The following is a 27,547-nucleotide window of genomic DNA, read 5'->3' on the forward strand; positions in this document are numbered from 1 at the left end:
CAGGGTGCAAGGCACAGGGTGGCTGTGTGGCTACCCGGGTGTGTGCAGCAGTCACACCTTAAGGAAATGTCGGTGGGTTGATGCCTCGGACTGCACCTGCTGCCCGGGGGTTCCCCAGCACGCACAGCCCGGGGTGCTGCCCGGGGAGGGGAGGTGCTCCCCAGGGTGCCCGGTCGGGCTGGGCGAGGCCTGGGTGCCCCCCAGGGTACCACCTGCCCAAACCGCGGGGCTCGGGGTACAGCGTGGCACGTATGTGCGAGGGGGTATTTGTGTGTGTGTGGCGTTTGTGCACACGGGTGAAGGGGCACTGGGGTGCCCACGGGTGCCCGTGGTGCGTCGGCTCCCCACCGAGCCCGTCTGCCCCAGGCAAAGCCGCGTCACTTGCCCGGCGGCGCCGGAGCTCCGGGTCCCCGGCGGCGCCGGAGCCCCGCCTCCCTCCGCTCGCTGCTGCACAGCGCGGCCGCACGTGGAACCGCCCCGCCCCGCCTCCGGCCCCGCCCATCGCCACGCCCCCGGCGCGCAGTGGTGTCGTCACGGCGGCGCCGGGCGGTGATTGGCGGTGGGTGCGGCGGCGCGCAGGCGCAGAGCGGCGGGTGCGCGGCGGAGCGGCCATGGACGCGGGCGGCGGCGGCGGGCAGAGCCGGGTGCAGGGTGGCCCAGGGTCGGGCGGCGAGGAGAAGCCCACACCGCCATGGGGCCGGGACCGCCGGGAGCCGCCTGCGGGGCCCGAGAAGGAGCAGGAGCTGGTGAGCGCCGCCGCGCCGGGGCCGCAGCTGAGTCACGGCCCGGCCGGGCCCGCGTCACCGGTGGGGCGGGACGTCATCCCACGTCACGGGGGCGGCCGGCACCCCTCTGGGGGCGCCTGTGACGTCGCCGGGGCTCCCTCGGTTGGAGGCGCGTGACGTCACCAGCGCGAGGGGGCTCTCTGTGGAGGGGGCTGTGACGTCACCCAGACGAGGGTATCCCTGCGGAGGTGGGCTGTGACGTCACGGGCTGCCCGCATGACGCAGCAGAAGGCTCCCTGCCCTGGCGGGGTGCGGTGGGGCGGGGGCTCCGGGGTTTGTTGTCACTGCGTGGGGGGAGCCGGGGTGAGCAGGGCATACGTGTGACGGGGACCATGGAGGGGTCCCCTCTGTTGGCACGGGGGTGGCCGTGGCCCCTCATGGGCTGTGGGGAATGGCCTTGGGCCAGTGGGCTGCTGTCCCCACCATGCCCATCTCTGTGGAGGTGTTTCTGTATGGCACAGGGTGGTGGGGGAGGCACTTCTCACCTGCAGTCTGTTCAGGGGGTGACCCCCAGTCCTAGGGGCCCTAACCCCCGGCAGCACTGGGGCAGGATGGTGCCCCAGAGAGAAGGGTGGTCGTTGTGTTCTGGCCCCCCCGCAGCTTGGGGTGATATCTTCACCCCTGTCACACTGGGGATGTCTGTGCTGGGTACCATCAGCTGTGCTTCCTCCTGTGTGTTTTGGCAGTCAGAGGAAGACAAGCAGCTGCAGGATGAGCTGGAGATGCTGGTGGAGCGCTTGGGGGTAAGTCTGTGCTGTACCCAGCTTACGGTTGTTCCTTGCGCAGTGGAGATGGTGTGTCTCACGTTGAACGGGGCCCCTCGTTGCCCTCTGTTGTCTGTCCTCGAGCCCTGCTGCTTGTCTGACTGCTGCTTCCCTCTCATGTGGGTGGCTTTCTGCTGTTCCTTCGCACCCAGTGCTGGGGCTGAAAGAGGCAGCCCAGGCTGCTCTGCTCAGAGCCATGGCTGTGTTTGAGGAGGGCTGGCGGTGTGGTGGCACAGGAACCAGCCCGCTGCTCCCTGACAGGCAACTTCCCGCTGCAGGAGAAAGACACGTCTCTATATCGCCCGGCCTTGGAGGAGCTGCGGAGGCAGATCCGCTCTTCCACCACCTCCATGACCTCTGTTCCCAAACCCCTCAAGTTCCTACGGCCCCATTACGGAAAGCTGAAGGAGATCTATGAGAACATGGCTCCAGGAGAGAACAAGGTAACAGCTCTTGGCCCCACCATCCCATATGGCTGGGGGGATGGTGGGCAGGTGATCACAGACCCTCTGGACCCCATGGTCCAACATCTGCCTCTGTGACTTGCTCTGGTGGATTGTAACTTGCCAGGGCCTGTGACAGCTTGTGGGCACAGGGAGGGCGTTGTGTCCCTGGCTGCTCCTGCTGCCCCATGCCCGATGTGTGTCTGGACCTCTGCACTCTTTTCCCAGCGCTTTGCGGCAGACATAATTTCTGTTCTGGCCATGACCATGAGCGGGGAGCGCGAGTGCCTGAAGTACCGGCTGGTGGGCTCCCAGGAGGAGCTGGCGTCTTGGGGGCATGAATACGTCAGGTAAGCCTGAGCAAGGGCAGGGTTTGGGCAAGGACAAGGGCTTGGGGGGATTTCCCAGAGTGCTTCAGCTCTAGCCCACCTGGGAGGTGTCCCGACTTGCTGGGCTTGTGCTCAACTGCCCTTGTCATGTCTGCAGGTATCACCTCATCCTCTCTCCACAGTGGTTTGCTAGCTACAGAGATCTTGCTGCCATGGCTGCTGTAATCTCTGCTCTTAACCCTCTTCTAGGCCCTGGCAGCAGCTGCTCCCCATCCTTGGGGCTGGGTGAAGTGGGTTTGTGTAGTGGTGATGACCCTTTGTCCCCACAGGCACCTGGCAGGGGAGGTTGCCAAGGAGTGGCAGGAGATTGATGAGGCTGACAAGGCTCAGAGGGACACGCTCCTCACCCTGGTCAAGGAGATTGTCCCCTACAACATGGCCCACAATGCAGAGCACGAGGCCTGTGACCTGCTCATGGAGATCGAGCAGATGGACATGCTGGAGAAGTACATTGATGACAATGCCTACTCCAAAGTTTGCCTCTACCTGACCAGGTGAGGGACCTTGGCAGGGTGAGGCACTTCCAGGGTGAGGGGTCTGGTCCTTGGTGGGCTGAGGTTGCATGACTTGGTTGTCACCCTCGTGTCTGTCTCCTCCTCAAAGCTGTGTAAGCTACGTCCCAGAACCCGAGAACTCGGCTCTCCTGCGCTGCGCCCTGGGCATCTTCCGCAAGTTCAGCCGCTACCCTGAAGCTCTGCGCCTGGCTCTGATGCTCAATGACATGGAGCTGGTGGAGGACATCTTCACATCCTGCAAAGATGTGTAAGTGGCGATTCGTTACTCACCTTCTGGAGTGTTTGCCCATTGTGGTGGGGCCTGGTTCCCCGTCTGGGCAGAGTTGTGTTGGATCCTGCTACCGTAGAGGTGTCTGGGTGTTTGGAGTGAGACTCTTGTACCTGAAATCGAGATGGGAAAGAGCAGGTCATCTCTGGGCTGCTCTTGTGTGCCTCTAGAGTAGGGCAGGTGGCTCACCGTATGGTGAACGTGTTTGTGCTGGGGCTGGCTGGGGTCTAGGCACTTGTGAAACCTCTCTGCTCTGCGCAGAGTTGTCCAGAAGCAGATGGCCTTTATGCTGGGTCGCCATGGGGTCTTCCTGGAGCTGAACGAGGATGTGGAGGAGTATGAGGACCTGACTGAGATCATGTCCAATGTCCAGCTCAACAGCAACTTCCTGGCCTTGGCCAGAGAGGTGAGTGTCCCAGCTGGGAAAAGAGCCCTGGTCTGCCTCTGGCTGTGGCCTGGTAAGATTTGGGAAGGGATAGTTTGTCCCTACGAGCTTGGCCAGGTGCTACCTGGAGAGGTTGCCCTGGTAGGGCAGCTGCCCTGGGGTGTGCTGCCTGAGAGAGAACTCTCTTGTCTCTACAGTTGGACATCATGGAGCCCAAAGTGCCAGATGATATTTACAAAACCCACCTGGAAAATAACCGTAAGGGCTCATCTTACCGTCTCTGTCATTCCTTCTGAGGGGAGCTCCTGGGGCTGCAATGCACCGTAGGGCTAGCGCAGTCAGCTGTGTACCCTGGGGTGGGCAGATGACCTGCCTGTGGTCTCTGACCTGGTGTGGAGCAGACCCACATACCTGACATGGATTTGCCCTTCTCCTTGCTGTTGGTAGTGGGACAGGTCCTCATGTCCCCGTGGCAAGGGACAGCTGTGTGCTGGAGGGCTGGCAGGGTTGCTTGGGATGCCTGGCTCACCCCAACATCATTCCCCAGGGTTCGGGGGGAGTGGTTCCCAAGTGGACTCAGCCCGGATGAATTTGGCTTCCTCCTTTGTGAATGGCTTTGTGAATGCTGCGTTTGGACAGGACAAGCTGCTGACAGATGATGGCAACAAATGGTTGTACAAGAACAAGGACCATGGTGAGGGAGCTGGCTGGGCAGGGGCTGGAGGTGTTCCTAGGCCTGGGGTCACTTCCCTGTCCCTTTTAGGGGGCTGCAGGGCATGCCTGCTGCTGGGCTGTCCTGTGTCCCTGGCCACCACCTGCCCCAGGCAGGGCACTTTGATTTGGGGCTGACGTGGGCTCTTCTCCCCTGAAACCGCAGGGATGCTGAGTGCTGCAGCTTCGCTGGGCACGATACTGCTGTGGGACGTGGATGGGGGACTCACACAGATCGACAAGTACCTGTACTCCTCGGAAGATTACATCAAGGTCGGTGGCACTGATCCCCGCATGGGCTCTGCAGCTGCCTGGTGCAGCCCTCCTCCTGATGGGTGTGTGGCTGGCTCGAGAGTAGTTGTCTTTGCCTTGGTCTGCTGTGCGGCTCAGTTCCTGCCCAGAGAGGGGTTGGATGCCCCATGTCCCAGTTTTTTGAGCAGCTCAGAACAGGTGGGGAGCTCTTGGGGACTTCTGAGGCACCTTTGGGGTCCCCTTGTCACAGAGCTACGAGCTTTGGACAGCTTGGCTGGATCTAGCGTGATGTTGCTCACTTGGTACCACCTTGCCCATTCTGGGGAGTAGGTGCAATACGTGGGGTGACGTTAGTCACTGGCTGGCAGAGAGCCTTGTGTGTTGGTGGCTGGTGTGTGACAGTGCCTCTGCCTTGCAGTCGGGAGCCCTCCTAGCCTGTGGCATCGTCAACTCAGGGGTGAGGAATGAGTGTGACCCTGCCCTGGCCCTCTTGTCCGACTATGTCCTCCACAACAGCAACACCATGAGGATTGGAGCCATTTTTGGGTAAGGGCCTAACCCCAGCCTTTCCTGGGCTGTGCAGTGTGGTTCAGCTCCCCCATCATGGTCTCCTGGACTTTCCGCAGGCTGGGGCTGGCATACGCGGGCTCCAACCGTGAGGATGTCCTGACTTTGCTGCTACCTGTGATGGGAGAACCCAAGTCCAGCATGGAGGTAGGTAGCAAGGCAGGGTTTGCCTGTGGTTCCTGCTTCCCCACCTATACCCCAACATCTCCTGGGGATGCAGGGGCTGTCCTGCAGCTGTTTTGGTCTGTGGGAGCAAGGCTGTGTGTCCCTGCCCAACGTTGTGCTGTGCCAGAAGAACACAACCCTGTTTGGGGGCCAGCTGTGGGACAGTGCGTTGTGCGCTGTCCCCACATGCAGCGCGTCTCCTTCTTCACCAGGTGGCTGGTGTGACCGCCCTGGCCTGCGGGATGATATCAGTGGGCTCCTGCAATGGGGATGTCACTTCAACCATCCTCCAGACTATCATGGAGAAATCGGAGACAGAGTTGAAGGACACATACGCCCGGTGGCTGCCGCTCGGCCTGGGTTTGAACCACCTGGGTAAGGCTGGACAGTGCCAGCACCTCATGGGTTGGGAGATGGGGTGAGGGTATCCCTCTGCTGCTGTGCTCTAACCACGGCACGTTCCCCGGCAGGGAAGGGAGAGGCGATCGAGGCCATCTTGGCAGCGCTGGAGGTGGTGTCAGAGCCGTTCCGCAGCTTCGCCAACACACTGGTGGACATCTGTGCCTATGCGGGTGAGTTGGGCTGATAAGGCAGGAGAGGCAGGAGCAGGTCCTGGGCCTTTCTTCTGCTGAGCCTGGCCCTCTGCTCTCCCCCCAGGCTCAGGGAATGTCCTGAAGGTGCAACAGCTCCTGCACATCTGCAGTGAGCACTTTGACTCCAAGGAGAAAGAGGAGGATAAGGACAAAAAGGACAAAAAGGAGAAGGAGAAGAAAGAGAGCTCAGCTGACATGGGGGCTCACCAGGTAGGGAAATTCAGGCTGGGACCCGTGTCCCAGGTGCATAACCTGGCTTTGGTGTGGTCCCTAAGCCACTCGCAGGATCAGAGCTGGAGGAGAATGGCCCCCAGCAGCATTCTTTGCTCCCCCCGTCCCCCTGGGCTCAGGGTGGGTGCAGGGGCCATGAGGACTTGGGTTTTAGGCTGGGTGCTCCCTGCCTGACGCTCAGTGCCTGTGTCCCTGCAGGGCGTAGCAGTGCTGGGGATTGCACTCATTGCCATGGGTGAGGAGATTGGTGCTGAGATGGCCCTACGCACATTTGGACACCTGGTGAGTGATAGTGCGGGGGACAGCACAGAGCTGGGAAAAGACCCAGGAATAGAGGCTGGGTCTTGCCTCACATCTCTGTAGACCTCATTGCCCTTAAGCTGAGTCTAACACCTACCTCCCCTCTGTGCAGCTGCGGTATGGGGAGCCCACCCTCCGCCGAGCCGTGCCCCTGGCCCTGGCTCTGATCTCTGTCTCCAACCCCCGGCTCAACATCCTTGACACCCTCAGCAAGTTCTCCCACGATGCTGACCCTGAGGTCTCCTACAACTCCATCTTTGCCATGGGCATGGTGGGCAGCGGTGAGTCTGGGGGACAGCCCGGTTTGGGACTCATGCTGGGGTGAAAGTGAAAGACTTGAGCCATGTACCCCACTCTTTGTCTGTACCCCCTCTTCCCCAGGTACCAACAATGCCCGCCTGGCAGCGATGCTGCGGCAGCTTGCCCAGTACCATGCCAAGGACCCCAACAACCTCTTCATGGTGCGGTTAGCCCAGGTGATGATCCTGCGCTCGTGGTGGGGAAGGGGCAGGTTGGGGTCCCTGCCCTGCGTGGGAGTGGGCAGTGGTGTCCTGGGGGTGTCACCATCTTGCTGGGCAGGGCTGGGGATCCCAGGTGTTACCCCACCACACTCTCATCTGTTTTCTCTGCTGCCCCAGGGCCTGACCCACCTGGGCAAAGGGACACTCACCCTGTGCCCGTACCACAGCGATCGTCAGCTCATGAGTCAGGTGGCTGTGGCTGGGCTGCTGACCGTCCTCGTGTCCTTCCTGGATGTGCGCAACAGTGAGTATTAGGGGCTTGCCCCCCCTAGCACCCCTCTGTCTTGTGGGGTGGGCACTGCTCAGCCCCTTCTGTCTCCCCTCCAGTTATCCTGGGCAAGTCCCACTACGTTCTCTACGGCCTCGTTGCTGCCATGCAGCCCCGCATGCTGGTCACCTTTGACGAGGAGCTGCGACCTCTGCCTGTGTCGGTTCGGGTGGGACAGGTAAGGGGCAGCCGGAGCTGAGGCTGGGGTACTCAGGTGTTCCTGTCTGTCCTCTGCATTTACCTCACTCTTCTCTTGCAGGCTGTGGACGTGGTGGGCCAGGCGGGCAAGCCCAAAACCATCACTGGTTTCCAGACACACACAACACCGGTGCTGCTGGCGCACGGGGAGCGGGCAGAGCTGGCCACGGAGGAGCACGTGCCCGTGACGCCCATCCTGGAGGGATTTGTTATTCTACGCAAGAACCCCAACTATGACGTTTGAGCTGAGGGGAGGGGGATGGGGGGTGGGTAGGTGGTTTGGGTGGGGGGGGGGGAAAAAAATTGTTTGTTTGTTTTTGTTACTGAGAGTCAAGGAAATAAACGGTGCGGAGACTCCAGTGCTGCTGTACCCTCCTCGTGCCGGTGGTGCAGACTGGGTTCTAACCCCTCGAGGGTCCCTGCTGCCTGTGGGGGCCGGGCACAGGGCAGACCCTGAGAAGCAGGGGGCGAACACGGCTGTGGGGAGCCAAGGGTGCTCCCGGGACTGCTCCTGCTGCTCCCCAGCCTGGCGCAGCACTGTGTGACCCCCTCCCTGCTGTGCTGGCACCCGTGCTGTCCCCAGCTGGGACTGCTCGCTGGGTGGGGACTCCCCGGGCTCTGCTGGGGTTCATGCTGCTCGGGAGCCAGCTTAAAATCGGTCTCGGGGGAGGTGGAGGCCGAGGGGGAGGTAATTTTAGAAAAGACAAGAAAACCCTGTTCTGTTTCCAAACCCGGCAGTGTCTGCGCCTTGCCCCTGTGGGGGGCAGGGGCTGTGCCCGGGTGCTGGATGGGCGCAGGTGGGCGCCACGGGGTGTGGGGTCGGTACAGGGCAGAGGCAGGGTGCCGTGGCCGGTGGGGTGCAGCGTGGGGCCACGTTCCCCGTGGGTGCCGGGAGGGTCCGGGGTAGGTGCAGCCGCTGGGCGCTGGAAGGTGCAAGTCCCGGGTGGGTGCCGGGTGGCGCCGGTTCCGGTGCCGGGTGCGGCGTCGAGCCACGTGCTCCCGCACGGGCTGTGCGGGGGCGGGCCGGCGCGGTGGGCGTGTCCAGCCCGGAGGTGCGGAGGGGGCGTTCCCCGCCCCGTCACGTGACAGCGGCGGCAGCGGCGGCGGCACGGCGTCACGTGCCGCGGGGCGGAGCCCGGAGCGGCTTCAGGCGGTGGCCGGCGCGCCCCGCCCCCGCGCCCCTCCCCCCGCGGCGGCGCCCGGCCCCGCCCCTGCGCGCGGCGCGGCTCCGGAAATGGTCGTGCTGCGCTGCGCTGCGGCTGCGTCGGGCCGCGCGCGCTGAAGGAGACTGAAGGTAACGGGCGGGGGCGGGGCGGGCGCGCGCCGCGGGGGGGTGGGCGGACGTGGGGGGGAGGGGGGTACCGGTACCGGGCCGCGCGCCGCCGGGCCGGGCCTCGCGCCGCCGGGCCCCGCCGCGCCGCCACCGCCGCCGCCACCACGTGGGCGCCGCCCCGCCGCCGCCGGCCCCCTCCCGTGCGCGGCCCCGTCCCGCTCCGCTCCCCGCCGGGCCCGCCCCGGTAGCCTCGCCGCCCCGGTAGTCTCGCGCGGCGCCGCTCCGCGCCCACGTGCCGGCCGGTGCGTCCCGCCGCCGCGCACGTGCACCCGCCGCCGCGTCTGCCTAGGCCCGCCGCCGCACGTGGTGCGTGCCCCGTCGCCCCCGGTCCGCCGCGCCCGCCCGCGCCGCCGCCGGTGCCGGCGGAGCCGCCGGCCATGGCGGAGCCCGGCAGTGACACGTGTCCTTGGCAGAGGCCGCCGCCGCCGCGGGGGGGAGCGGGGCCGCCGGATGCCGCACCGGGCCCCGCGCCGCGCCCGCCGCTCCGGCCCTGCCGCGGCCTCTCCCGCCTCCTCCTTCTGCCGCCAAGATGGTGCCGGCGCCCCAGGCCCGCCCGCCGCCCCGGGACGGAGCCGGCAGCGCAGCCGCGGCCTGGGGGTGAGGCCGGGCTCGGGCCTGGCGGGGCCGGCTGCTCCGCGGCCTAGCGCGGCCTCGCCGCCGCGGATCCCCGCCTTGTCCTCACTGGGCACCCAGCGCCTCAGCCCCCGCTGCCGCGGAGCGCTGCCTTCCCCCTCCGGTGCCCCGATCGGACGGGGCCTGGTTGCCCCGGCCCCCCCGGGGCCCGGGGTCGGGCAGGCACCCCCCGCCCCGGCTGCGGGCCCAGCGCAGGCCCCGGCCTCTCCCGGCGCGGGGGAGGCAACGGCCACGGCGGCTCCTCCTGTTACAAAGGCCCCTGGCGGTTCCTCTTCCCTCCCCGGGACGGGACCTGCCTCCCCCGGGCACTGCCGGGCCGGCCGGGGAGGGGGCGGTGCGGGGCCCGAGCTGATCTCTCTCTCCCCCTCCCTGCTCTCTCCAAGTCAGTCGGATGAACGGTCTCTGCAGGCCCGCTCAGCCGGCCCAGGTTTTTCCCGCGGGGGGGTGAGTATCCCGCTCGCTCCTGGTTGTTGTGGTGGTGGGAGGCCGGGTCTGCCCTAGTGGGGCTGTCCCCGCGTGCCCTCTCCCCTGTGTGACCCCTCCCTCTCTTTTTTGGGGTGACCGACGCCAAGGCCGAGTTAAGGTGGCCCAGGCCACCACGTCCCAGGGCCGGGCACCACAGGCGTATTGGGCCATTGCTGTCCTGGTGAGTTGGGGGCTGCGAGGAGTACTGGGGATTGCACCCCAGACCCCACAACCTTCCAAAGCACCAGCAGAACCCATCGCCATTTGGCTTGTGGCTGTGGGGACCCCTGTGATGGGGTGACACCCCCCCACATCAGGGTACAGTCCTGGGGGGACGGCACTCCCTGGCCCAGGGGTGCCGGCAGGACCTGGTGTCGGCGGGACGTGCTTGGCAATGCCCCGCGGTGGGGCCGGGGGGCCAGCAGTGCTGACGCAGCCGGGCATCAGGTTACAGAAGGCACTGTCGGCTGCTCCTGCGGGTGCCCTAGCCGTCAGTGGACTTGCTGGGTGCCATGGGGTGCTCCCGGGCATGGTGGGGGGCACCGCCTCTTCTTCCTGCCCCAGTGGCCTTTGCACTAGGGCGGGGAGAGCGGCAGCGGCTGTCAAGTCCCTCCTGGGACAGCCGTGCCTGGGCACCTGGGTGCTGGTGGCAGCAGGGGTCTGTGGGCTCCCCCGGGCAGGGCAGCGGGCAGGAGCGCTGGCAGCGCGGGGGGGATGCCGGAGCTGCTCCCTGCCCTCACCGGTAGGCATTTGCGGTGTGTGCTGGGGACCCGGCACCTCCAGGAGGAACAGGTTTGGCCAGCCAGGGGAAATGCTTAGTAGGTCAGCCGGGGTGGAGCCGGGCACGGCTGACGCCGGGGTGCCGCCGGCCCACCCAGGCCCTGGAGCTGGTAGTGGCCTGGGTGCTGGCAGCGGTCACAGCCACTGGTACCTGCTTGTGTGGGGTGCTCGGCCAGGCTCTGCGGGGTCAGTCCTGCCAGTGGGCACAGTTGGGTTTGGGACACAACAGGGAGCTTTGCTCCACAGGTTGGTGGGGCCTGGTGGTGCCCACCCTCTCCCTGTGCCCATTAGCGGAGGAGGAGGTGGCTGGGAGTCTGTGCCCTAGTGACGTGGTGTCTGTGGGGCATGGCTGGTGCCTGACTTTATGCCAAGGGGTAGAGGTGCCCAAGTTTTGGGGCTGACATGGACAGGAGATAGATGCCTGGGCAGCTGCCCACCTCCAGCTTGTACCCTCTGTCCCTGTCCTCACAGATAGCGAGGGGATCCTTATGCACAACCCCATGAAATGAACAAAGCTCCACAGCCCACAGGAGGAGCCCCGACAGCCCCGCACCCTGCCCCTTCTCCCGGATTGCCGCAGGTAACCGGCCTCTTCGGGGTGGGGGGACCCAACTTTGCCTCCCTGGCTCGTGCTGGGGACAGAGGTGCCATCTCCTTCCCTCCCTGCCTCCCTCCAGACGACGTTCCCACCCGGTCAGACGGCACCTGTGGTTTTTAACCCGGCACCGACCTCACAAATGAATACGCCTTCTCAGCCGCGCCAGGTAAGGGCTTTGTCCCAACTTGGAGGGGTTTATGGGGGGTATCCAGCAGCTTTCTGCCTCCTGGCTGAGTAGCTCCCACTGCCGTGGTGCTTGGGGTGTGTGGAGCACTGGGTGCCTCCCAGGACCAGCGTGTGTCTGCAAGGGGGAGTGTGCCCGTGATCTGGACCACAACTGCTGCCTGGGGGCCTCCTGGCTGTGGGGTGGTGGGCAGATGCCTCTGGCTGGGGATGGCCACTGAGTGACTGCTCTTCTCTCCTTCCTCCCCTGCCCCAAACCTCCCTCTCCTCCTCTCAGTTTCCAGCAGGGCCTCGGGCTATTCACCAGCAGGTACTAACCCGCTTCCCCCACCCTGCATGCCCAGCACCTGGCCCTGACACTGCACAGAAACACCCACCCTGGGCATGAAGGGGCTGGGGAGCACACAGGGACCCCCAAGCTGGTGGACAGGCTGGTCCGGGGAAGGTGGGGGGACACCTGCTTGACTTTGGCAGTGGGCTGGGTTTCCCTGCAGTGTCACCCGAATTTTCTCCTTGCATGAAGCCTGTGGCTGTGCCTGTGCTAACCCCGGCCCAGGCTGCCTCTTCTGCCTGTGCCCTTCTTCCTCTTCCTCCCCACTTTGTGGGGGTCTCCAAGGCCCTGTGGTGCCTGTAAGGCTCTGGACCTCCATCAGACCTCTGTGTGGGGGAGCTGCTGGGGACAGGTCAGCTGTGCTGCCTGGGAGCCCCTCAAACCCTTCCCTGCCCCTTGCGGGGATCCCTACAAGGGACACCCTGGTGGATTTGGGATATGGGCACTGGGAAAAGGGCTCCCCAGCTTCCTGTCCCCTCCTCTGCCAGCCACCTGTGTCCAAACCCTGTCCTAATGCAGGTAACTCCTGTCTCTCTTTCCCCTTTTCCCTCTGTATGCGTGCGCTTGCTTAAAGGGAGGATTCAGGTCTCTTCAGGTAATGCTTTCTCCTTGCTCCGGGTGCGTGCGCGGACCATTTCTTGCCCGTTCACTGTGAGGCTTGAGCCGCTGCTCCAGGGGATGCTCCCGCCCAGCAAAGAAGCCGAGTTGGGTTGCACAGCACGGGCTGGAGGGTGAACAGCCGGCTCTGTGTGCCCCGGCTGTCCGGCTCCGGCGTGGCTGAGCACAGCGGGACTACAGATCCCAGCATTCCAGGCGAGCACCGGGAGCCGGTGCGGAGCACGCTGGGACCTGCCGCCGCTGAGCTGTGTGCGGCTGTGGCTGGCTCCGGGTGCTGGAGCTGCCGGCCCTGCCGGGGCTGGGACGGGGCTGCACCGGGCATGAGCTGGGGCGGGTGGACCCAGGTGGCCCCACAGGTGTGTGAGGACGGATGGTGCTGGGCTGGGGGTCAGCTCCAGGGAGGTTGGGGTGTTACATCCCAGTGGGGCCGGGGTGGGGGTTCCCCCTTTCCCTATCTCCACTGGAGCTGCTCCCCCCTCCCCAGGCTGACATTCTGGGGTGATGTGCACTGCCAGGCTGCTCCCCATAGTGTGGGGTGGGAGGGGGTTCCCAGCTCGGGTGTGTGGGTGCAGCGTTGGGGTGCTGGCACCCCACCTGACGCCATGCCCCATCTCTCCCCAAGCATTTCTACCAGAACAGGGCGCAGCCTCCCGCCAGCGCGTCCCGCGTACCGAGTAACACGACGGCCCGGCCCGGCCCCCCTGCCCATGTGTATCCAGCCGCTTCCCAGGTGATGATGATACCCTCCCAGATCTCCTACACACCCTCCCAAGGAGCCTATTACATCCCTGGACAGGTGAGGGCCATCCATGCCCCGGGCTCTGCGGGAGGGGGCTAGGGTGGGCACTGGTGAGGAGGGGGTGTTGCCTGGGTTTGGAGCACAGGCCCGTTTTTGGGGGGTGGAGGGGATCCCCAGTTCTCCAAGTACCCACCAATTTGAGCAGGGTGTTGTCCAGCTCTGTAGAGAGGCAGCACTGGCCCCCCTCCCCGGCAGCCCTCTAAGGTGCTTGTTTCCCACTTTGCCTGGATCCTGTTCCCTGCCCTGGCATCCAGCCACCTTGCAGGAAGGTTTTGGGGTATGTCTGTTGTTTGAGGGTAGGTCTGTACCCTGTGCAGGAGGTAACTGACCTTTCTTCACTGTTGCAGGGTCGCTCCACGTACGTCGTCCCGACCCAGCAGTATCCGGTCCAGGCTGGCGCCCCTAGTTTTTACCCTGGAACAAACCCCCCAGAGTTTGGGACTTACGGTACATACTGGGAGGGTTGCTTTGCTCCACGGTGCTCTTCCAGACCCAGCACTCCCTCCTTTTTTTTTTGCTGCCCTGCCACTGGCCTCCCTGCAGCTCTCTGCACTCAGGAGCTGAGCACAGACCCCTCTGCCTTTGCCAGCTCCCTGAAGTTATCTCTGTGACTCCATTACAGGCTGTTTTGGGGGGCAAGGGGTGTTTCCTGTCTCCCAGCAGCACTGAGGGTTGTGCATCATGTCCCACCCGTTCATCCACCCCCACCCTTTTCCAAATCGGGGTTGTTTAATGTTTAACTCTCCTGGTGGAAGGTCAGGGCAGACTTTATCCCCTGTTCCCCCTCACTTGCTGTCAAGAGGTCGAACAGTTTTGTGCTCGGTGACATCTCCCCTCAGCTCCCTGCTCCTCAAGGAGCTGAGCCGGGGGTGCCAGTGCCGTGCTGTGCCTGCCCTCTCCTGGTGCTGGGGAGCAGCGGTGTGAGCAGCGCCCCCTCCCTCCCCCTGCTCGCGTGTGGCCACCCGGGCTGTGACTATATTTAGTCTTGGTCGGTCCTGAGAGGCCCGGCAGACACAGAAATGTGAGCTGAGGCCTCCAGCCCAGCCCCGGCATGGCAGAAAGGCATAACCAGGGCAGCGATGGGCTTCTCCTGAGCCAGGTATGTGCCCGTCCTCCCTCCCTCTTGTCCTCGGGCCCAGCCAGCCCCTCAGAGGACGGAGGTGGCCCTGGCAGCAGCCGGCTCCTGCACTTGGGCCGGGGCATGGCTGCTCCTTCATGCCTGGTGCTGTGGCATCCCCTGGATGTCTCTGTGGGCTCCTGGGGTGGGTTTGCCCCTCACCTCTGTTTTGGGGCTGTGGCTGTTCCCCTGGGAGCTGGCAGCAGTGTGCTACTTGCCCACAGGGCTGGGTGGGTGGCCTGGCACAGCATGGCACGCTCCTTGGTGGGTGAGGCAGGCCAGCCCTCCTGGTCCCCAGGGCTGGGTAGCTTGGGGTCTCACTCCTTCCTTTCTCCCATGCCTGTCCAGTGTCCCTGTGTGACCGGCTCAGGGACATGGCAGTCACCAGAGCACATTAGATGAGTTGAGTCTCAGCACAGCTGGGAAGAACCTGGAGCCAGAGCCCAGCTGTGCCTGTCCCTCCTGACACCCCCATCCTTGTGGCACTGCTCTGGGGGTGATGCTCACAAATGCCCTGGGAGGAGTGGAGTGTTTCTTGGGGGCTGTGCCAGCCCTGGACGGGGTCCAGCTTTGCCTCTGGCCCCCGGCACAGCTCCCTTCTCTGGGCTGGGCTCACTGGGGGCTGGGGCTGCATGGGGAGCCCCTCGGCCTGGGTGTGAATGGAGGGTGCGGACAGGGCTGCCTGGTGCCGCCCTCAGCCTGGTGCTGGCCCCGGGGAGATAAGAGCACTGGCAGGAAGGCGACCGAATGCCCGTGGAACTGGGACGCCAGCAGCCGGCATGGCCGAGCGCCCCGGCAGGGCTGGCGGTGGCGTGGAGCCGGTGGGCACGGCGGGGCCCGGCTGGGCGTGGGGGTGGCGCGGGGACGCTCTGCTTCACGGGGAAGGAATTCGGTCGGGCCTGTCGGGCTGGTTGGGACGATCCAGGCTGGATGGAATGGGGGTTTGCTGCAGAGTGGCACGGGCTCTCCAGGCTCCCGGCAGACCCCTGCGTTTGGGGGATTTTTGGATCCCCAGGACGGGCTCGGAGGATCTGGGTTGGCCGGTCCCTCTGATGCTCTCTCCTCTCCTCCAGCGGGTGCTTATTACCCAGCGCAGGGGGTACAGCAGTTCCCGGCGGGGGTTCCCACCGCCCAGGTTATAGTGAGCCAACAGCCACCGATTCCCCCAAAACGAGAGCGCAAGACGGTAAGGAGCTGTTGCCTCCGGGCATGGGGGGGTTTGCACGCGGCGGGGGCAGTGCCAGCCCCAGGTTGGGCTGGGGTGAGGTGCAGCATGCCGGGGAAGGGGGATGGTGTGAGGCCATTTCCCCCCCCAGGCTGGGGGGCTCAGTGGGGGAACCGGAGTTTGTGAGGATGGGTGCTGGCGACCTTGGCTGTCCCGGCGGGCAGCGTTGTGCTGAGTCACAGCTCCCGGGGGGTGGGGGTGCCGCGGCTGCCAACTGCTGTCTGCTCCCGGAGATGCCGGTGCTCAGAGGCCTCGCGTGGGGCCTATTTATAGCGGGGGGGCCAAGCAGCTGCCGGCATGGCCCCATGTTGAGGGGGCATGGGCTGCTGCCGGGCTGGGGAGGGAAATGTTGGAATTTTATCATCGGGGGGGGCCTCAGTGCTCCTCGGGCTCTATTCTCGCTGCCCTGGGAGGAGGTTGGTTGGGGATGGGGAGAACAAGACCCATGGCTGCGCTTAGCCCCCCACTGGAGTCCCAGACCTGCGTGTCCCCCCCCAGCAGTGTGTCCCATGGCTCCTGCTGCTGCGTGTCCGGGCTGTACCTGGGGTGCCACAGGGCTTGCTTCCATGTTTATGTGCTGAGGCTGGTTTTGTGCTGTCCCTGAGGCAGGGCAGTCCTGTATCTCCTGTGCCAGCGTGGTGATGTGGTCTTGGGGTCCCCCAACTCCTGGAAGTGGGCACTGGCCTGGGGATGTGGTGCTGGCTGTCACCGCCTGGCAGGATGGCTTGCCAGACTTGCCCTGTCCTGTGCCCTCCCTGCCCACTGGGCCTCAGGACAGCCTGGTGTCAGTGGTGCACTGTGTCCTGAGGGGAGGTGGCACCCACCCGTCCCCAGTCTGCAAATGGCTGGGACAGAGACAGCACTAAATGAGCTGCTCAGCTCTCCCCTTGGAGAAGGGGGTGTCCCGGGGGTGTCAGGCCTGGGGAAAGGGGTTGGTCCGTGTTCTGTGTCCACCCACCCTGATGCTATCTTCTCCCGCTCTGCCCTGGCCCACGGACAGATCCGGATACGAGACCCCAACCAAGGTGGCAAAGACATCACTGAAGAAATCATGTCTGGAGCAAGGACCTCATCCACCCCCACCCCTCCACAGGTAAGGGCACCCCCTGACTCCACCACTGGGGCAGCAGAGGTACATGGGGCCCTGCTGAACCCCCTCTTTGCATCCTCAGGCTGGAAGCGGTTTGGAGCCCCACGCCAACGGAGAAACCCCCCATGTAGCAGTTATTGTCCGGCCAGGTAAGCACCTGTGCCAGGGTGGGTGGGCCAGTCGGCACGGCTGCTGCCAGGCTCCCTGTCCTGGGCACTGTGGGGGCAGAGGTGCCAGTCCCACCGTTTCCCCAGTTCACCTGTGGACTGTGGGGTCAAATGTGTTCCATACAGATGTGGGGGCCAGTGTCCCTGTGTTGGGTCCAGGAGAGTTTGTGGGGGCTGTCTGCTCACCCCAGCTGTCCCCTGGGCACTGCAGGATACCCTTGTTGTCCCTGCTGCCTGTTTTTAATATGGGTTGGCACATCTGTCCCTGCTGGTCTTGGAGGGGTCTAGGGGGGGAAGCAGGGTCAGCTGGGGATCAGAGAGTCCCCCATTAACACCACCCCCCTTGCAGATGACCGCCCGAAGCCCGCGCTAGTGGTGAGCAAGCCCATCTCCCTGGAGCCCAGCAAGTCAGCGTCCCCGTCTCCGTCTCCTCCTCCTCCCCTCATCCCCGAGGTGGAGCCCGTGGTGCTCTCAGCCATGACGCTGGTGCCAATGGAGCCCCCCATGGACGCGGACACTAAAGTGGAGCTGGGCGAGGCGCCGCCCGACCCGCACAAGACGTTTAGCGCCATCACTACAGTGCCAGGGGCCGTGGAGCTGCCCCTCTTGCCTGCGCCCGACATGGACACGGTGGCCATGGAGGAGGAGGAGGTCACCATTCCCCTCCCAGAGCCTGCCCCACAGGCGCCTGCACCCCCTGAGGTGCCGTCGGTGCCTGTTGTTCCCTCGATGCCAGCCGTGGCCCCGGTGCCGGCCGTGCCGTCGCCGCCGCCCGTTGTACCGCAGGCCCCTGAAGCACCCGCCAAACCCGCCTCCCCCAGCCCCACGCCAGCCCAGGAAGAGCCCTGCCCCGAGCCCACTGTCGAGCCCCCTGCTGAGGCCAACGGGGTCTTGGAGGAGGCGCCTGAGCCGGTCTCTGAGATGCCCGTGTGCCAGCTGATGCCCGCGCTGGTGCCGGCGCCCACCCCAGTGTTGGCGCCCACCCTGGACTCCCCCATCGCCCAGCCCGAGGAGCTGCCTCTGCCCAACGGGGTGGAGGGCACCGGCAAAGCAGAACCGAGCGAGGAGCAGCCTGAGTCGGACGTCAGCCCCATTTCGGAGCCCGAGGAGCCAGCGCAACCTGGCACCCCTGCGTCCCCCCCGGCAGAGGAGGAGGAGGAGGAGAGCGAAGGCCCCAGCGAGGCCCAGGAGCGGAGCTCCAGCCCGGCCCCTGCCCCTTCACAGACCTTGGAGGCGACCGCACAAGGTTGGGAATGCTGGGCTGGGGTGTGTGGGGTGCCCCAGGGTGGGCCTTGGGTGGTGTGGAGGGGTCACCTTGGTGGGGTACGGTGGGTATATGCAGGTGCCTAATGCAGGGTTGCAGTGTGGGTGTGTTGAGGCTGTATCTGAGGGCTGTCTCCAGCTGTCCTGGAGAACATGGGGAGGCGGATGGGTGGCAGGGGAGATCATAAAATCACAGAATGTCCTGAGTTGGAAGGGACCCACAAGGATCATCAAGTCCAGCTCATGTCCCTGCACAGGTCAACCTCAAAGTTCCTACCGTGAGTCTGAGGGCGTTGTCCAAATGCCTGTTGAACACTGTCAGGCTTGGGGCTGTGACACCTCCCTGGGGAACCTGTTCCAGTGTCCAGCACCCTCTGGGTGAAGAACTTTTTCCTCATGTCCAACCTAAACTTCCCCTGGCAAATCTTCCTGCCGTTCCCTTGGCTGGGGCTGTAGCTGTGTGGGTCACCCTGTGTAGGGGTGTGCAAGTACATCAGGGTGCCTGGGGAAAGTGGGTTGAAGCTATGTGTTGGTTTGTTGGTTGTTTTTTTTTTAGCACCCTGCATAGGAGCGTGGGGGTTCTGCAGGGATGCTGGGTGAGGATGAGGGAGATATGTACACAGGATGTGTTCACACAGAGCACTCTGTGCAGGGGTACAGGGGGACTATGGAAGGGTGACCTGGGGGCAGGTGTGCTTCTGGGGAGCACCTCTGTGTGGAGTGTCTGGGGGTGCCAGGGAGGGAGGATACGTGGGGGCAGAGGTGTGCGTGGGGGTGTCCCTGTAAGGGTTGCCCTGTACCAGGACATGGGTGTCTGTGGGGGTCCCCTGAGGAGGATGGGAAAGAGGTGTGGATGTGTGCTTTGGAGAGGTGCAGGGTAAATTGGGGTGCAGTGGCCAGATAGGGAGAGGTGTGAGGTGTGTCTGTGTGCGGTGTGTTCTGGGGTGTGTGCTCAGGGAGCAGGGTGCCTTGGTGGGCTGTGTGTGAGGTCCACAGGTGCCCAGGTGGGTACATGGAATGTTTGGGGAAGGGGCTGTGCTGGGGTGGCAAGATCATATTCTTGTGTCCCCGTCCTGAAGCTGGCCCAGTGTTACCAGTGCCTTGCTGGTGACCTGAGTGCTAGCGTGAGGATAAGTGGGGGACTGTGAAGGTTCCTGTCCTTCACCTCCTCGCCTCTCCTCTTAGTCGCCGTGTCGGTGCCAAAGAAAAAGCGGAGGATGAAGGAGCTGAACAAGAAGGAGGCAGTAGGCGATTTGTTGGATGCCTTTAAAGAGGTGAGTATCCCCAGGGTGTCCAGGGGTCACCCCATGTCCCATCTCCTCCTGTGATGAACTCTGCTTTGTGCCATCGTGTCTGGGCCACTGATGTTCCGTGATGGTAATGAGGATCTGAGGGGGGGCAGACGCCTGGGTTGCGGGGCAGAGGGGGTAGGACCAGGCTTCAGGGGTGACTGCTGTCCCTGTCCCTCCCGATGCAGTCTCAGATCAGCGACAGTGCCTCAGAGGCAGAGAACAAGCCCCCCACGTCCGCCCCTGTCCGTGAAGTGGAGGACGCGGCCCCTGCCCGTCCACAGGAAGAGTCAGAGGAGACATGGGAGGAGAAGGAGGACAAGCTGGCGCCGGAGAAGGGCCAGGCTGCTGACCAGAAGTACCGCTACAAGGAAGGTGAGCTGTGCCTTGGCCCAGACCTCTGCTGGGACCCACCATCTCTGGACCCAGCAGTGGGGAGGGTGGGGGTGGCATGGTCCAGCTGTCCTAAACCTCACACTCTCCTCCCATCTTGTCCCCCACCCTGTGCCAGGCTTGGGGACAGAGACCCCAGTGCGAGGAGCCTGGCAGGAGACAGGGAGCTGGTGGCATCAGGCTTTCTATCTAAGCAAGCAGCTTCATGTTCATGGTGTACCAGGCTGGGGCAGCTCTGTGGTTGTCTGCATCCCACCTCGCTAGTCCCTGGGTGGGCCTGGACCTGCCATAGCTTGAGGTAGAGGATATGGGAACAGGCCATGTCAAGGTCTCCCTCTGCCCCTGCTGCAGAGCAATGGAAGCCACTGAACCCTGAGGAGAAGAAGCGATATGACCGGGAGTTCCTGCTGGGCTTCCAGTTCATCTTTGCCAGCATGCAGAAACCCGAGGGGCTGCCCCAGATCACAGACGTGGTGCTGGACAAGGTTGGTGCGGCCCTGGAAGGTGGGGTAGCGGTGGGTGGTACATGGGTGGGGGGTCTGGCTCTGCTGCTCTGCTCCTTGTCAAGGCAGAGCTGGGACTTTCCTGCTGTGCTTGGGGTCCTGTTGCAGCCTCTGCAATGAGCCTTGAGCTGCGGGGATGGTGCGTGGGGGCACATCTGGGGCCATTTTTCCATTTCTTTGTCCCGGCGCTGAGGCTGGGGGATGGATCCATCCCGCTCCTCTGCCCCCCGGGCATCCTCAGCCCTGTGTACCTTCGCAGGCCAACAAGACCCCACTGCGGGCGCTTGACCCCATCCGCCTCAGCGGCATGAACTGCAGCCCCGACTTTACCCCCTCCTTCGCTAACCTCGGCCGTCCCGTCATGGGCAACCGGGGCCTGGTGAGTATCTCCTCACTTCACCCACGCCGTCCCCCTCCGCCTCTCTGTGATGATCAAGCCTTCGAGCCGCTGTGTCTGGGCCACTGATGTCCGTGATGGACCTGAGGATCTGAGCAGGCAGATGGGGACACCCCAGGAACCAGCCTGGCTGGTCCCAGAGCAAAGAGCTGAGTTTCTTCTCCATGTGTTAGCCCTCAGGGTTGGGTCCTCGCCGCTCCCAGCAGAGCCAGAGGAAGGAACCTCGCAAAATCATTGCCACTGTGTCCCTCAACGAGGATGTCAAGCTGAACAAAGCTGAGAAGGCCTGGAAACCCAGCAGCAAGCGTGCCTCCGAGGAGGAGGATCCTGAGAACATCAAGACGCAGGTGGGAGCTGGGGCAGACGGGTGCCGGGAGGGAAGGGGGTGGTGTGCCCAGCTCTTGCTGACCCCGCTGTCTTCACAGGAACTGCTCCGCCGCGTCCGCAGCATCCTCAACAAGCTGACACCTCAGATGTTCCAGCAGCTGATGAAGCAGGTGATGGAATTGTCCATCGACACAGAGGAGCGGCTCAAGGGTGTCATCGACCTCGTCTTCGAGAAGGCCATCTCGGAGCCAAACTTCTCTGTTGCCTATGCCAACATGTGCCGTTGCCTTATGGGGGTGAGCAGGAACTCAGTTGGGCTCCAGTTGATCTTGCAGGGGTTTGTTTGGGGGCCTTGGTTGAGCTCAGCAAGGTGCTGGTCCTTCCCTGTGGGGTGGGGAAACTGGGGCATGTGGCTGGAAGGCCAAGTCCAGAGCCTTAGCAGGTCACCATAGAAAAGTTTGGGTTGGAAGGGACCTTCAAAGGTCATTAGTCCAACCCCCTGCAATGAGCAAGGACATCTTCAACTAGTTGAGGTTGTTCAGAGCCCTGTCCAGCCTGGCCTTGAATGTTTCCAGGGTTGGAGCATCTACCACCTCCCTGAGCAACCTGTGCCAGTGTTTTACCACCCTCATTGTAAAAAACTTCTTCCTCGTGTCTAGCCTGAATGAGGGTCGTGAGGGTGTAGGGTGGCTTTTCCCTGGTTTGAGCAGTGTCTGGGCCTTAGCTGGCCGGCTTTTGTGGGAGACATGACTCACGCTTCTTGCCCGGGTTGTATCTCTCCCTGCAGCTCAAAGTGCCCACAACAGACAAGCCCACGGTGACTGTGAACTTCCGCAAGTTGCTGCTCAACCGCTGCCAGAAGGAGTTTGAGAAGGACAAGGACGATGACGAGATCTTTGAGAAGCGGCAGAAGGAAATGGACGACGCCAGTGCTGTGAGTTGGGGTGGGAGCTGCAGCTGAGGGCTGGTGTGGGTGTCCTTGGGGCAGATCAGGCTCTGAGCTGCCCTGCTGTGCCCTCCCTGCAGCCCGAGGAGAAGGCACGCATGAAGGACGAGCTGGAGGAGGCGCGGGACAAGGCTCGTCGGCGATCCCTGGGCAACATCAAGTTCATTGGAGAGCTCTTCAAGCTGAAGATGTTGACAGAAGCCATCATGCATGACTGTGTGGTGAAGCTGCTCAAAAACCATGATGAGGAATCTCTCGAGTGCCTTTGCCGCCTGCTGACCACCATTGGCAAGGATTTGGACTTTGAGAAGGCCAAGGTACCCCCTGCCCTGCCTTGCCCTGCCCTGTCTTGGCCTGCGCTTGCCTTTGGGAGGCATGTAAGCGTGACTCTGTCCCTCTATAGCCCAGGATGGACCAGTACTTCAATCAAATGGAGAAGATTATCAAAGAGAAGAAGACATCATCCCGAATCCGTTTCATGCTGCAGGATGTGATTGACCTCAGACGGGTAAGGCATGTGGCCTGCTGTTGCACGGGGACTGTTCTCTGTCCCCTGCTTGGTCCTCTGAGTGCCAGCGGTCCCTGTGTCCCCGGGAGGGGAGAGGTGGCTCTGTAAGCTGTGACCAGCCCTAGAGACACCATGCTAGCCCTCAGCCCTTGGTTAGTGTGGTAGTGATAGTGGGCACACAGTAACCAGCGGCTGTTTAATGCAGGGGGGCTCATGAAACTGAGCCCTTTTGTGCCAAAAGCTGCGACAGCATTCAGGAAGCTCTACTGGCCGAGGTGGGAGACTGGCCTGAGCCTTTGAGGGTGCAACGACTGGGAAGGGGGAATGCCTCTGCCTCCATCTTCCAGCCAGCTCAGTGTCCCCTTCTCCCTTGTCCTCTGCAGAATAGCTGGGTGCCGCGGCGAGGAGACCAGGGCCCCAAAACCATCGACCAGATCCACAAGGAAGCGGAGATGGAGGAGCATCGGGAACACATCAAAGTGCAGCAGCTCATGTCCAAGGACAAGAGGAGAGGCCCCCCCGGGCCATCCTCCAGCAGTGAGTGCCCGGGCTAGGGGACACCCAGGGTTCCCAGGGGTGGGTTGTTCCTGCTGGGCACTGCTTGAGGTCGGACTGTGCCTTATGTCTGTCCCCTTTGTGCCCAGGTGGGCGCGGGAGCCTGGTGGCAGATGATGGCTGGAACACTGTGCCCATCAGCAAGGGCAACCGGCCCATCGACACCAGTCGACTAACGAAGATCACCAAGGTAAGGCTGGTGGTGTAGCGTGAGCAGCTGAGCCGGCTGCCTGGCTGGGATCCTGCCTTGCTGTGGAGTTCAGAGCTGACTCTTGTCTCTCCACCTGCAGCCTGGATCCATTGACTCCAACAACCAGCTTTTTGCGCCGGGCGGGCGGCTGAGCTGGGGCAAAGGCAGCAGTGGAGGCTCTGGCGCGAAGCCTGCAGATTCAGGTGGGCAGCATGGGGCTGGGTGTGAGCGGGATCCCTTCCCCAGGTAGTTCCTGTACTGGGGAGGTGCTGAACTCTGAGATTCCCCTCTTTTCACGCCCAGCATCTGATTCAGGGCGACCGGCCACGAGCACCTTGAACCGCTTCTCAGCGCTCCAGCAGTCGACCCCGGCCGAGAGCCTGGAGTCCCGCCGCGTGGTGCAGAGGTGAGGGGCCAGCCCTGCCTTGGTGTGCGGGGGTGTTGGTCTACAGTCCAGGGAGGAACCCCCGAAATTGGGCAATGGTTGGTTGACCCATTTGCAAATAGCCTGGCATCTGGGCCAGGGTAATCCCCTGTGGAAGGATGGGGCCTTGATGGGGCTTGGAGTTGGTGGTGAGTCCTTGCAACGAAGGTGGCTGACCCCACCCTTAGCTTCTTCCCTGCTGTTTGTCACTTGGGGGACCACACCTGGGTGCTGGGTCCATTCTGGGGGTCCTGGGAGCAGATGGGCATTGATGAGCTGGAGGGAGTTCTGTAGAGGCTGGAGCATGAGGTTCCCCAAGGAGAGTTGAAATGGGGTTTGTTCAGGAGGAGTGGAAAACAGCCCTGACTTCACCCCTTCTGCAGCATGGGAAAGGTGTGGGCAGGATGCAGCCACACTCTGCTCAGCCATGGCACGGGACAGTGTAAAAGGCGAAGGGCTTGAGTTGGAATAGGGGAGAAACAGGGAAAAGTGTTGTCTCCTGAGGGTGGTCAAGTGCTAGAAGAGGCCCTGGAAGGGGCTGGGATTGGAGTGGGACAGTCTTGCCTTGCAGAGCTCTGCAGTCTGGGGTCAGGGATGATGGAGACGGGGTCTTCACACTGTATCCATCCTCCTCCCACCCAGGAGCAGCTCCAGCCGTGACAGGTCAGAGAAGGCTGGGGACAGAGACCGAGAGTCACGTTCGGAGAAGGGCAGCGACCGCCTGGAGCGTCCCGACCGGGGGGAGCGGGCAGACAGGAACAGGTCTGCCCTCACCAAGAGGAGCTTCAGCAAAGAGGCAGAGGACAGGAGCCGAGAACGGGAGAAGCAGGGTGGCCCTGAGGCCGTGCGCAAGGCTGCCAGCATGACGGAGGAACGGGACAGGAGCCGAGAGAGCAGTGAGCTGGGGAGGAGTGGTGGGCATCTGGCCGCGGGCTGAGGCTGTGCTTGTTCCAGGCGGTGCATCATCCTTGCTCTCTCCTCACAGTTAAGCAAGAGCCAGCACCTCCTGCAGCATCCACCAAGCCTGCGCTGTCGGAAGAGGAGCTGGAGAAGAAATCCAAGGCGATCATAGAGGAATACCTGCATATCAATGACATGAAGGTGAGAGGAGGGGCTGGCAGAGCACCATATGGCCCCCATAACATGCTGTCTGCTTCCCTGGGCAGTAGCACTGCTGGGCAAGGTGATGGTGGTGCCTGGATAGGGAAGAGGGGAGCTGGGGCTGGCTGTGGGGCAGAACTGATCCCCGCTTTTTCCTGCAGGAGGCCCTGCAGTGTGTGCAGGAGCTGGGCAGCCCCTCCTTGCTCTACATCTTCGTGCAGAACGGCATTGAGTCCACGCTGGAGAGGAGCACTATCTCCCGTGAGCACATGGGGGTCCTCCTGTGCCAGCTAGTGAAGGCGGGCACACTCTCCAAGGAGCAGTATTACAAAGGGTGAGGGGCTGGGGCAGCCTGGCTTTGAATTTTGGCCCTGCCTTGAGCAGGGCTCATCACTGAGACCTCCTGAGGTCCCTCCTCTCTGAGGACACAGGGGCTGCTGGATCCCAACGGCCCCCCCTCTGCCCTGCAGGCTGCGGGAGATCCTGGAGATGGCAGAAGACATGGAGATTGACATCCCACACATCTGGCTGTACTTGGCTGAGCTCATCACCCCCATCCTGCAGGAGGATGGCATCCCCATGGAGGAGCTGTTCAGGTGAGGGCTGTGGGCCTGCCAGGGGGCTGCCAGAGGGTCTTCTGAGGACAAGTAGCTCAGCTGAGTCTTTTGTGCCCCACAGGGAGATAACAAAGCCCCTGGTGCCCATTGGGAAGGCCACCACGCTACTAGTTGAGGTGCTGGGCTTGTTGTGCAAGGGCATGGTAAGTCACAGGGCTTGTGTAACTGCTGGCTCGGGGGGCAGGTTGGCATGTGAGGATTGAACCCCTCTGCCACCAGAGGGGACGGCAGGGGCCATACCTTGCCTTGTCTGGGTTATAGTGGTTGTCATGTCCAAGCTGTGCTACCTCACTCCCTGGAGATGGAGGGTGTGGAGTGCTGATGCCAACTGTCTGTCTGTCCTGCAGAGTCAGAAGACCGCAGGCAAGCTGTGGCGGGACGGGGGCCTGAGCTGGAAGGAATTCCTGCCTGAGGATCAGGATGTCAACAAATTTGTCACAGAGCAGGTGGGAGCCCTGCAGAGAGGGGCTGTGGAGGGGCGCCCTGGGGAGGGTCCTGCTGCTGGGAACGTGGTATTCCCCCGTGCTACCTTTAACAGCTTATCTCTGCCCTTCCCCCAGAAATTGGAGTACACGCTGGGGGACAGCTCGGACACGCCGAGCCGCAAGGAGCTGACCTCGGAGGAGCTGTACAGGCAGATGGACGAGCTGCTGAAGGAGAACCCCAACAACCAAAGAATATACGACTGGATCGAGGTGAGGGAGCGGGCGCAGCACCCACCCGTGGGTCTGTGGACTCCCTCCTGGCTCCCTCCCTACCTCAAAGCCCCTCTCTCCTCCCTCCTCCAGGCCAACCTGAGCGAGCAGCAGGTCTCCTCCAACACGTTTATCAGGGCCCTGATGACCTCCGTGTGCCACTCGGCCATCATCTGTGAGTACCAGGGTGAGGTGGGGGGGTGTCATTCTGTGCAGGCCACCCCCCTCTCACGCCCCATCTCCCCACAGTTGAGAACCCATACCGTGTGGATGCCCTGGTTATCCGCAACCAAGCCAAGCTGCTGCAGAAGTACCTGCGGGATGAGCAGAAGGAGCTCCAGGCACTCTACGCACTGCAAGCCTTGGTGGTGAAGTTGGACCAGCCTCCCAGTGAGTGTTGCGGGGCAGAGGCGGGCTGAGGAGTGGGGTGGCTGGTGTGTCCCCAACCCTGGAGAGTGGCTGGTGGCTGGGGAATGGCAGGGGACCCTCTTTGTCACCCCCCAGACCTTCTGCGGATGTTCTTTGACGCCCTCTACGATGAGGATGTCATCAAGGAGGAGGCTTTCTACAAGTGGGAGTCCAGCAAGGACCCGGCCGAGCAGCAGGGCAAAGGGGTGGCTCTCAAATCGGTGACTGCCTTTTTTACCTGGCTCCGGGAAGCCGAGGACGAGTCGGACAACAACTGAGCAGCCGTGATGAGGAGGAGGAGGAAGCGGGGGGAGAGAGAGAGGGGCACCCTGGGGAGCGACTCCATCCCCTCCCACCTCTGGCTCCCCTGGACTTGGTGATGCCGGGGCTGAGGGACTTGCTTTGCCCCCCGCAGCCCCCCTCTCTCTTTCCAGTTCTCCTCTCCCTCCGCCCTCCATCCCGGTTCTGTTCGTGAGGCCTGTACTAGTTTGTCACCACGATAATAAACGGATGCGGCTGTTGCGGTGGATCCCTTTGGGGCTCCTCCTCTACCCCCTCCCAGTGCAGGCACCCTGGGTCTCCAGGAGGGGGTGTAAGAACCCCTGGACTCATGTCATGGGGAGGGGGGACAGGATGAGGATGTATTCCTCCTCTCCTCCCTCCCCTTCCTCCTCCCCACTTCTTGCTGAAATATAGAGAGATTATATATATATAAACTTATTAAATTTGGTTTGGGGACAGGAGCGTGATTTCTCCCTCTCCCCTGTCCTCTCTCTATTTCTCCATCACTGCCTGGACCCCCCCCCATGGTTTTTTATTTTAAATATAAATTGTCGTGTCCCCCCCCAGCTCCTGCTCTGACCACCTGGGAAGGGTGCTGGGGTGGGGGGTGGGGGGTGACCCCTTCTCTCTGGGCCAGGCTGAGTCCCCCCCTTCCCCTCAAAGCCTCCCATCCTCCTCCCAAACGTTTAAGGCCACAATTGGGCAAGCAACGGGGCGGCCCCCCCATCCGCGTCCCCTGTATTTATAGAGCGCCGGATGTGACGAGCCGCACGTGTAATTATTAAAACAAGGATTCAATTACTGGTCACGTGAATTTGTAAATATTTTTTTTGCCTTTTTTTTTTTTTTTTTTCTTTATGGAGTATTTAATTGAAGATTTAAAGGCATCTTTTCACCTTAAAACTGGAAATAAAAGAACATTGCTAAATAATGCCCCGTGTGCCGCTGTTGCCGC

At 62.8% G+C, this 27,547-nt stretch overlaps 2 protein-coding genes across 5 annotated transcripts; both read left to right on the plus strand.

The window, feature by feature from the left end:
* The first annotated feature begins 570 nt into the window (after positions 1–570).
* Positions 571–7,610, plus strand: PSMD2 (proteasome 26S subunit ubiquitin receptor, non-ATPase 2). Its single transcript, XM_082056377.1, has 21 exons — positions 571–746; positions 1,472–1,528; positions 1,828–1,992; positions 2,221–2,342; positions 2,651–2,875; positions 2,985–3,143; positions 3,426–3,570; positions 3,747–3,807; positions 4,097–4,243; positions 4,427–4,533; positions 4,931–5,058; positions 5,139–5,226; positions 5,457–5,619; positions 5,715–5,816; positions 5,902–6,047; positions 6,267–6,350; positions 6,481–6,649; positions 6,750–6,844; positions 7,007–7,133; positions 7,217–7,335; positions 7,417–7,610. The coding sequence occupies exons 1-21, from the start codon at positions 612–614 to the stop codon at positions 7,597–7,599; spliced, it is 2,727 nt and encodes a 908-aa protein (XP_081912503.1). The 5' UTR covers positions 571–611; the 3' UTR covers positions 7,600–7,610.
* A 1,513-nt stretch (positions 7,611–9,123) lies between these two features.
* Positions 9,124–27,523, plus strand: EIF4G1 (eukaryotic translation initiation factor 4 gamma 1). Of its 4 annotated transcripts, none has more exons than XM_082057192.1 (32): positions 9,124–9,765; positions 11,042–11,146; positions 11,244–11,330; positions 12,919–13,092; positions 13,443–13,542; positions 15,286–15,398; positions 16,438–16,530; positions 16,610–16,676; positions 17,044–17,940; positions 19,143–19,231; positions 19,435–19,621; positions 19,991–20,124; positions 20,384–20,521; positions 20,713–20,886; positions 20,965–21,162; positions 21,654–21,800; positions 21,893–22,129; positions 22,216–22,320; positions 22,704–22,857; positions 22,965–23,065; positions 23,166–23,268; positions 23,369–23,471; positions 24,132–24,385; positions 24,475–24,590; positions 24,752–24,924; positions 25,061–25,186; positions 25,269–25,350; positions 25,555–25,653; positions 25,768–25,902; positions 25,996–26,077; positions 26,152–26,292; positions 26,407–27,523. In XM_082057192.1, exons 1-32 carry the CDS (start codon positions 9,139–9,141, stop codon positions 26,586–26,588), a joined length of 5,523 nt encoding a protein of 1,840 aa, XP_081913318.1. In that variant the 5' UTR covers positions 9,124–9,138; the 3' UTR covers positions 26,589–27,523. The 4 variants fall into 4 exon arrangements, with proteins under 4 accessions (XP_081913318.1, XP_081913319.1, XP_081913320.1 ...); XM_082057193.1 differs by having other exon boundaries at positions 23,381–23,471; XM_082057194.1 differs by having other exon boundaries at positions 20,402–20,521.
* Positions 27,524–27,547: the final 24 nt, after the last annotated feature.

Source organism: Streptopelia decaocto (genome assembly GCF_964273445.1).
Source record: "Streptopelia decaocto genome assembly, chromosome: 6".
Lineage (NCBI taxonomy): Eukaryota > Metazoa > Chordata > Aves > Columbiformes > Columbidae > Streptopelia > Streptopelia decaocto.